The 9,993-nt window shown below is 42.5% G+C and overlaps 2 protein-coding genes across 4 annotated transcripts; one reads left to right on the forward strand and one right to left on the reverse strand.

The window, feature by feature from the left end:
- Positions 1-535: 535 nt before the first annotated feature.
- Positions 536-6,557, forward strand: mffa (mitochondrial fission factor a). 3 transcript variants are annotated; one of them, XM_076145643.1, is made up of 8 exons: positions 536-717; positions 1,323-1,540; positions 1,922-2,088; positions 2,264-2,355; positions 3,658-3,825; positions 4,965-5,021; positions 5,255-5,336; positions 5,427-6,557. In XM_076145643.1, exons 2-8 carry the CDS (start codon positions 1,327-1,329, stop codon positions 5,556-5,558), a joined length of 912 nt encoding a protein of 303 aa, XP_076001758.1. In that variant the 5' UTR covers positions 536-717; positions 1,323-1,326; the 3' UTR covers positions 5,559-6,557. The 3 variants fall into 3 exon arrangements, with proteins under 3 accessions (XP_076001758.1, XP_076001766.1, XP_076001774.1); XM_076145651.1 differs by lacking the exon at positions 3,658-3,825; XM_076145659.1 differs by lacking the exons at positions 3,658-3,825; positions 4,965-5,021.
- A 635-nt stretch (positions 6,558-7,192) lies between these two features.
- LOC142993910 (dynein axonemal assembly factor 1-like) lies at positions 7,193-8,970 on the reverse strand. The gene is made up of 2 exons (XM_076144457.1): positions 8,190-8,970; positions 7,193-8,093 (listed from the first exon to the last, which is right to left on the reverse strand). The coding sequence occupies exons 1-2, from the start codon at positions 8,956-8,958 to the stop codon at positions 7,228-7,230; spliced, it is 1,635 nt and encodes a 544-aa protein (XP_076000572.1). The 5' UTR covers positions 8,959-8,970; the 3' UTR covers positions 7,193-7,227.
- Between the last annotated feature and the right edge of the window lie 1,023 nt (positions 8,971-9,993).

Consider the following 9,993-nt stretch of genomic DNA (forward strand, 5'->3'; position numbering starts at 1 on the left):
ATGGTCGGGCTCACTGTCCTGTCATCTCCTACACACTTTGTCCATGTGTGTATCAAATTCCACAGTCCCTAGTTAACATTTCTTTCTTCTTTCCTCTCCGCCCCCCCTTTCTGTATCAAAAACGATGTCCAAAATGTCCCATAACTGTACCTTCATTGTCATGTCAAATGCTTTCTTCCATATAAATGTACTACAAAAAAAATGTTAGAGCTGTAATTAAGGATATTCAACAGATTTAAAGTTGTTACTAATATTTTGTCCAACCCACACACAAGGGTTTTTTGATTTGCGTCCAGTACAACTTCATAACCTTCAAAAAATGTAACTAACAACCGTAGTAATAATAATATTAATAATAAAGATAATACATATTTATAATACTAACATATATTTTGTGGTTATGAATACAATATGTCCATTAAAACTTCACTCAACTCAAAAAGTGTCAAGGTCTCAAAAAGTGTGAATGAAATATATTTTCCCTGTTTTCATTTTCAATTTGTGCGCTCTGCGACTATGACGTCACTTCCTCCCGCTGAAGGTGCTTCCCTCTCAGTGGACACAGGAAGACGAAAAGGGGAGATGTGTGTCAGCTTCATCATCTCAAATACTGTAATATATCTGCTTGTGTCAGTATAGTCAGAACATCTATATACATTAACATTTTCCATATACAGTCTCGAGCGAAGGCGTGGCTGCGCAGCAACAAACCAAAGGGTAAGAAGCATGAGCTAGCGCGCTAGCTTCGAATGGCGCTAATGTGTCGCGTAGCTGTCATTGTCTAACTAAAACTGCATCAAGTTAGGTAGGTCCTTTGATTTGGTCGGTTTAAGTACACACTCAAACCACAACACTCCACTGTTAATGCTATTATTCGTGTGTTAGAATATCGCACATCGTGTATCAATTCTCGGTTTCAATGTTGGTAAACAGATTTGTTATCTCGGTGAAATGAGCTCTGCCCATGCAGTGGATTATCATCTTCAGTCAGTAGACTCTGTTAGTTATCATCACATGATGGTATCAGCATCCCTTACTGCTGCTCACATGCTGCACAAAGAGACGCTGAGCTTCACTAAAGGCCTAATGAGATGACTGAGGTGTGTCAGTCTGCATGCAACTGTTCTAAGTCAAGAGCTGGACTTAAAACAGTTTTTTAATTGCATTCTTTATTACTTTTTTGTCCTTCGTGGAGGGAGTTTGTCCTTGTCTTCAGATAAAGTTTGGGTCTATCTATATATTATGTGTTTATGTTTATGTCATGTGGTCCCCTTATGACAGTCGTTCTCTATTACTCACATTATCTAAATCCTTCTAAACAGCCAAATGAACGGAGCAGCATTCCCCTCCCCCACTGCAGAGATGGCGGAGATGAACCGTATCCACTATGAGCTGGAGTACACAGAGGGGATCAGCCAAAAGATGCGCATCCCAGAGATGCTCAAAGTTGCTCCTCATTCCTCTGAGGACCCCATGGCTGGATCACAGGAGGTTCCTCACAGTGTCATAATGCAAGTTCCTGAGAGAATCATAATTGCAGGTATGTGTAATGTAATGTAACTGCCCCTTTTGTGCCATTCAGAACTACACTGCCTTTTATTACACACACACACACCTCCTCCACACCTGTGTGTCAGTGGGGACTGTAATCTAGCACTGGATCAAGGCTCTGGACTTTGTCCAGTCTGCCCTTCTGCCCACTCTGTCATTATTAATCACATCAGTACTATCACTTCAACTATTTATACCTTAATACATTTCTACCAACATTTCTTCTTTATACATAAGATGATAGAGCTGTAATGTTCCAAGTAATCAAGTAATTGTTTATAATTGAAATCAAAGCTAATTTGTAGAAAAGGAGTGAAGCAGAAAGATCAGTCACTCCCCTCCAACTCTAATTCACACATTCCTTTGACAGGTGATGGTAATGACTCCCAGTTCTCCAGACCCAGAGACCTGGATTTGATCCAGTCTACGCCACTAGAGGCGCTGTCACTGAGGACGCCACCCAGAGTCCTGACCCTCAATGAGCGGCCTCTGGACTTCCTGGAGGAGGAGCAGAGGGCAGCTCCAGACAGTGGGGAGGTGATTAAAGCATTCAAGCATTTTCTCTAAAATGTCCGAAAATAATGACAAGTAACCATAACATAGTTTTGTCTGTGTCTTGAACAATTAAATAATCCATTTTAGTGATGTTATCAAATCAAGCTTTCAAAGGGAAAAGCACCGTGGCTAAATATATTGTCATCATTCTCTGCAGTTGCGGCCCCAAGCGCGATTACGACGGGAACGGTCAGCCAGTGAGAACGCAACTTTCCGTCATAACCAGCAGCTGATGCGAAATGATTCAGGGTGAGTATGGCCCTGCACACTGGCACGCTGCCAGCCCCACACACACACCGACGCGTTCCCTTCGTCTCTGTGACTTGGCTGGCTGTGTGTTATTGCTGTTTGAACTCTGGCCGCTCTCAGTGTAATCAGCACTAACCAATTAACACCAAGGGTTTCAAAGCGTTTACACACTGGTCACTTTCAGTCATTTCCAGATATTGAAAAATTGCTAAATCATTGTAAGAGAAAATATTATTATCGTTATCGTCACCTCTTGCTGTTTTTGTTGTGATGAATAGTTTCCAGCGGTAGAGACAGTAGTCAGTTGATAAAAGTCTTATATCCTAGATTCCAGTTCCAATCTGAGAAATTCAGATTATAAACAGAATGGAACAATCTTGTATTCTGATGTGTAGAAATACAAACACAGATGTATATGCAAGGCTGATCTCTACAATCACCACTGGGCCAACCAAGACGTTTTATTCTTGTTATTGGTTCTAGCAAGCCCAATCCAATTCTGATCCTTTATTTTTGTATAAGCCATTATGCTCAGTGTAAGGCTGCTATCAAATACAGCCAAACATCATGAATAAATCAAGAGCTGACAGCAGGTTCTCCTTATGGTGTCCACACTATGCAGCCATGAGTGAGGTAAGAAGAGCTGCTTCGATTTCAAAATGGGGCTGCTCCACACCTCCGAAAGAAGTCTCTGAATTTGAACATCTATTCTGTTCATGCTTCTTACCGTAATAACTTCACAACACCAGGATGTATTCACAAAACCGTATAGGAAGCCATTAAAGGAAAGCTGTGATGTAGACTAGTATCTTCCAATGTTCAGGACCCTGTGTGAGCAGATGAGCAGATACTCAACATTAAAGGATCAGGATTGTGTAACCTCCATACTGATTACTCACTGGACTGCACCTGTCCGTCCTCAAAGCTACTCAGATTGTCCTCCTGCTGTGTGTCTTCATAACGGATATTGATCTAATCAACTATTTGATAATTTACTGCACAGTTGATATCTCTCCTTTTCCATTTCTGTGGTGGCTGGGTTTACTCTGGTAGTGAAGCAATGCCAGTGGTTGGTAGATTAAGTCTGTAGTTTTTTATTAAACTCCTGCTTTACATTTTCATAGCTTTCTGTGTCGTCGTCAGTAAAGTTGAGGACAGTTTCTTTTCCTTCACTCTCCCTCCCCTCCCTTCCCTTCCCTCCCTTCCCTCCCTCCCTCCCTCCCTCCTTTCTTTCTTTCCTCTTTTGTCTTTTTCTCCCCGTTTCCCCTGACTCGGCCGCCCTTATCGGTGGCCACTGAGCAGTGCGACCCCGACCCCCGCAGCCTCTGTCTGCCCTCTCCCCCCTCTCACCTCCGTGAGTGAAGAAGAACACAACCTGTGCAGCGCTAGTGGTGTTCTGTCTTTCCTCCACTCCACCACACGCCGGGCTTACCAGCAGGTTCTCGAGGTCTTGGATGAGAACCCTCGCAGGTGATCTGCCAATCATCTATATCACTAGGGCGACACAGCATAGCTTTCTAGAACCCTCTTTTCACACTGGTCACAAATGCAGTAGGCGTTTAAAGTAGGTCAGTCTCAAGTATGGGCTCCACAGGGTAATGAGTAGAGTGGCGTTCACATGTCTAGTTTCTATTCTGAAATTCCTGTTGAAGTGATTAGCAAACTTCTTATGATGTCACTAGTCCCTTTACGTCTGTCCAGTCTTAGTTGTATTTAAAATGTGGCAGTGTTTGATGTGGTTGGCTCAAATATTGCATTGTAAGAAGCGATATTTCTCTACTCACTCATAACAGTATTAACACTGCATGGATTAATGGGAGTGACATGTAGTGTGGTTTGTCTGACGTACCGCTCTAATCTGTCTTTGGTTGGCCCAGTGCTTTAGAAATCAGGCCTTGTGTACAAGAATGAAACACATTACAGTGCAGAGTAGTTACTGGTGGACAAGACACTGCTTTAAATGCAGATTTTACATTTGATTTCATGAAACTAGCACGTTGCGTCAAAGAAAATAAACCGCAATGCTTTGAAAATTTCCAGTGGAACCGGAATATCATGTAACTCACGTGTCCATGAGTGAAGAGAAACTGTGTAAGCTGAACATACTGTACACACTGTATGCAGCAGACTACCAGGAGCTGCATGAGTCCAGATCCAGGTCAAACTTAATACCACTTCCAGGACATTTTTTACATTTCAGTTTCCACCTTCCTTCAGGTTTTGCAACCATTTGAACTGTTGACTGAACACCCTGAGGAATAATCTGAATGCAGAAAACTGCCTCAGCAATGTTTCTCAACATTGAGCCTGGATCTGCATTCATGTCACACCTCTTGAGGTTTGATTTACAAACCACGCCACACATTTCTGCCCCAACTATATAGTGAATAATAGGCTAATAAACCTGGCTACAGAAACAAATACTCCTTTCTTAGAATGAACAAGAAAGATATTATACACTGTTTATAGAAACAGCTGAGTTAGTTTGCTGTTTAGCTACTCGTGTGACGTAGAATTTGTGTCTGCCGTATGCAACACTGTACCGTGTGTGCTGCTCGATCTCTTATTTCCACTTTCTCCCGCCCCTCACCTTTCCCCCGACTCTTTAGCAAACCATCACTGCGAGGGGGGTCGGCTTCAAGCTCCAACCCCCTGCATGACTCCAGGTAACTTCACCTGGCACTTCAGCTCCACTCTAGTTTCTCTCCTTCTTTCCTCTCGCCCTTTTCTTTCCTTTAATTCTCATTCCAGGGCATGAAATTATGAGATGTTGGTAGAAAACACATCCATTATAACTCATTTGTGTAACTAGTACTTTTTTAGAAAGATGGCGTGATTTCTAAAACTATTGCAATTGCCTATGTAACCAATTTCATTGTTAAACTTTGTTCTCTTGAAGGCTTGCATTAACATTGGACACAAGTCTGGATGCAGGGACAGATGACATGACTGTGGTTGATGCGGCGGCACTCCGACGTCAGGTTAGTCACTCACATTCACACACGTCGTCTCTCTCGGTTGGAGTGAATTCTTGAGATCTCTGTGACTGAGAATGTTTTCACTATTATTAGCTCATCAAACTGAACCGCCGGCTCCAGCTCTTGGAAGAGGAGAACAAGGAGCGAACAAAGCGCGAGATGATCCTGTACTCGGTCACTGTGGCTTTCTGGCTCATCAACACGTGGGTGTGGCTGCGGCGTTAAGAGCCCCGAGAGTCTTCGTTCCTGCAGATCACACCAACTGGAGGAACCACTGCCCTTTTTTCTTACAAATGTTAGCTACTCGCCGCACCCAGGCCCCTCGTATGGAGACCTTTGACGCATGTGCATAAGGCCTGTGGCACACAGGGTTTATACTTTGATTTCCTTTATTTAATACATGTACAGTTTTATTTTTTTACCGTTCTATTCATTCGATTATGTTGTTTTTAATTACCAATCTCCCTTGCTTGATGCTCAGCGTGAGTTATTGTAGATATTTGTTTGTGTTGCTCCGACTTTTGGAACAGGAAAAAAATGAAAATGCTGCAGTGGAATTGAATGTTGAATATTTATTGGGGAGAGAGAGAAGTTCAGTATGTGAATAGGAAAATATAACACCGTTTACTAAAAAGTATACATATGATACATTACCCAGTATTTTTACATGTTGAAATTAAATGCAATCATCGCATTGCTTTAATGTTCGTATCATATTATGTATATTTTAGGATGATGGGAGCATAAAGTCTATTACAGCTTCTTTTGTGATTCCCTTGTGAAATGGAACATTCTCACACTGATTTTCATGTTGTTTTGGGGGTGATTTTTGCGATCATAATCATTGATTTTGCTGCAGGAGTTTCCTTACACTTTTTATTTGTATTCACAGGTTTAAATAGATCTACACAACAAACAATATGCATAGAATCTGTATTTTCTTGTGTCACTAGGCATTACCATTTCTGACACATCGTCAACATTCTAATCATCTAACATTAGACAAGATAGTTTAGACAAACAAATTGAACTCTACTTTAAATCTAATGGTAAGGTAATGGTTACAAAAGCCAGCCAGATCTGAATATTGCGCCCCTTTTGCTTTAAGAGCTCCTGGAGACGAGCTTGCACCCTTTACACCCAGCAGCAATGACACATCTACTCTCCATTTCAATCCCCGTCATGTTATATGACAATAAAGACACAAAGAGAAACTAAATGTTATGTTACGTGTGTTATTACCTCCTCCTTTGCCTTTCAAATGTCTCATCTTCATTGTCTACAAATATTTTTGTAAACACCTTTTTAAATGAACAAATGAAACCAAACATCACAATTTCTTCACTTCTTTTATGTTGCAATCAACACATCACTACTTTTCTTTGTCCGCTTAACAAAACCTTCCGTGGTTAATATGTGATAAAGTGGAAAATTATGCAGCATCGGGGGTAAATTGCGGCGTTTTGTTGAACTTCAATGAGACCCTCCGATGGTGGAATCTGGAAAAGCAGGAGGAACTGACCAGTGCTGATATTTAACAGTGGCATATGCTTTCTTTTCTTTAGTTGATCATTTTTGCAATCTAGTCAGTAACAATTGTCTTTTAAAATGTAATGGAATATAAATCTGTCTAAAAGGAAAGTCATGAAAAGGATGCCCGAAAACATCGAGCTATTAGTTATGTGTCACTGAAAGGACTACCAGTAATAAAAATGGAAATTATTGATTTAATCATCACACAAAATTAAGATAACCATAAAGCAATATGATGGATTATACAGCGCTCAAACAGATCAACACATCTCGAATAAACAATGAGTAACTTACACCAAAGACTATCACTTTGGCTCTTTGTCATTGTAATCTTCCACACATACTGTAAACCCTGAACATGTTAGTCCAGTTCCTCTATTAGCCAGCGTGGTGGACAGGCCCCTTGAGTAGCTTTGGACTTTTCCACTGGTTCAAAAAGCAAAGGCTCTGGGGCCTCCTCATTTTCTGGATACTCCAGCACTGACTGATGGTTACACACTGAGGAACTGCATCCACCCATAGAGAACAAAGATTTTGCCTCAAGATCAAAAGTGGACGTGGCCTCACTTTGATACCTGGTTGGTTCATCCTCGTCACCGTCTCCTGAAATGACCTCTATTTTTGCTTTGAATGCTTGCTGGGAAGAGAGCAAAGCTGTGGAGATCTGGTCTTCCGTGTCCACGTCCTCCAGATCTGGCAGATCATCAATACGTAGTGGACGACGGCTGACTGGTAGTTGGATGAGATCCAGGTGTTCTGTGTCTTCCAGTTCTGTCACCAGTGGTCCAGCTGTGTGTGCTGTTACCTGGTGTGATTCAGGGGGAGCAGCCCTGACAGGAGGAAGCAGCGTCGCCTCTGGTTGTGCCCTCTGGGGCTCCACTTTGCTTGTCTGACTTTGTTGTTGTGGAACTTCCAATTGTTCTTTCTTCTTTTTTTCCTCTCCTTTCCACTCTGGATTCAGCCCCTCTTCCTCATCTATCGCAGGCTGTTGAATCTCTAATTGGTTTGGGGGATCCATCTCCTGCTGGTATGACACTAACTCCTCACCTTGTTTGCCATCATGCTCACCTTCATCAGGGCCCTGAGCTGACTGTCTCTCAAAGAAGTCTGCATGGGCCGGGGTGTCCTGCACGAGGGCATGGATCTCATCTGCCTGCGTTGATCCCAAAATCTGTTTTTTTTTTCCCTCACTAGGACCCTCTGGTATAGTGGAAGCCTCAGTCCCCCCTGTGATAAAATACTTTCACTTTTGATACAACAATAAAACATTCTTAACATGTTATATGACTTTTGAAGGTGTAAAGAGTTGAAAAATGCATTCACCTTTCTCCTGCAGATCTTTAAGGCGTCGTCTCTCCTGAGCCTTTTCTCGAATCCTTGCGAGTGCATCAAGGCTGTCCTGAATTTTCCTCCTTTCACGTGTTTGCCATGTCTCCCTCTCTCTGCGCTCCCCCTCCAGCCCATCCAGCGCCCACGCCTCTGCACAGGCCCTGTCCTTGGGAAACACTGGTCGCTCGTCAAGAAAGGTGAGCTGTTTGAGACGCACAATTATGGTCTTCCTGTAGTTTGGAACGATTCTCACCACTTCATTTCCGATTAGGTTTAATACTCGCAGTTGTGGCATTGACCCCAGAACAAGGAGGATCTCTGGGTCATCTAATGAGTTGTGAGATATGTCCAGCACACTAATAGATAAACACTGACTCAAGTGCTCTATGTCCGCCGCCGTCTTCAGCTTGTTATGAGCAATCTGCAAAGCACTCAGCTTTGGCAAGCAGGAGATGTTCTCTATAGTTTCTATGTAGTTATTGGAGACATTCAGGGTGCAGAGCTCGCTGAGATGTTCCAGGTTCTCCAGCTTATATATGAAGTTCTGTTGAAGGAACAAGCAGCTCAGTTCAGTCTGGGCATTGAGGTTTTCAATGCGTTGGATGCAGTTGCTTTCCAACCAAAGACACTTAAGTCCTGTGTACTCCTCTAAATTCTCAATGGTGGAGAAACCCTTAAAGTGCAAATACAAAGTATCATTCAGGTACGGTGTTAAGTAAAGTTTTTTCTGCTTGCAGTGGTCTTTCAGGAATTTCTTGGTCATTCTTGGTCCCAAATTTTCCATCTTAGTAGCTGTCTGTTCTTCCATCACACTTCTGCAGAAAGCAACACTAGAAAATGTATATAATACCCATGGTTTTATAGTAGCTATGCGTTCATAGCCTAGCCAGCTATGACTTCATAGTTGGCTATGGCCAGCTGTGACCTCACTTTGTGTTTGTTCCCACGGGAACGCTAGGTCATTGAGATAGGACCTAACTGGATAGTGTTTGTTCTGCCCCTAGGAGTTTTAGCTGGTAAACTCTGCTGTCAGATAAGCCTTATTAACGCATTATTATGGATTCCAATGCTTTCCTGCCCAAGACCCGCCTTTCAAGCACTAAGATTGGTCAGATGCCCATGCCTGGGCAAAGCAATGCAGGAGTATTGATGTTGACAGCGGCAAAGCTATTTCTGCCATTGTCCCATTTCAGCAATATGCATCCTAAAATAAAGTTATTCTGGTTAGGGTTAGGGTTAGGTTTTGGGCTTCAACACATCCAATGCCCTTGCGTCAGCATGAGCACCTGGCCAATACTGGCACTTGTTTGCTAAGCAGGACGGGTCTTGTGGGATATATAAAGTCAGTGACGTGAATCAATTTGGCGATGAGCTATGAATCAAATTGATCTGTGCTCACGATAGAATTAGGATCGAGCGATTGAAGAATGCATACACACTGTTCACAACTAAACTTTCTTTTAATACACACAAAACTGCTGTGTGTCACTGATGGCTGTCAGATGACTGTAAAATGTGTCCATTCTGCCCTACTGCCCATCCATTCATTATTAATCATCACTGTTTTTGGTAGTTGAATGATTAAAGAATTCATTTTAGCGATGTTATCAGATCAAGCCTACAAAGGTAAAAGCCCAGTCTGACTAAATATAGTGCCATTATTCCCTGTAGCTACGGCCCCGAGGATGATTACGACAGGAACTCTCAGTGAGAACACAGCTGTCCATCATAGCTCCTGCCAGCCTGCCATGTTTTTCCAATACACTGATGTCTTGCGTCTTTGTTCTGGTTCTCTCTG

The sequence above is a fragment of the Genypterus blacodes genome, unplaced genomic scaffold (assembly GCF_046128005.1).
Source record: "Genypterus blacodes isolate CSIRO-AG114 ecotype Tasmania unplaced genomic scaffold, CSIRO-AGI_Gbla_v1 ptg000003l_1, whole genome shotgun sequence".
Classification (NCBI taxonomy): domain Eukaryota; kingdom Metazoa; phylum Chordata; class Actinopteri; order Ophidiiformes; family Ophidiidae; genus Genypterus; species Genypterus blacodes.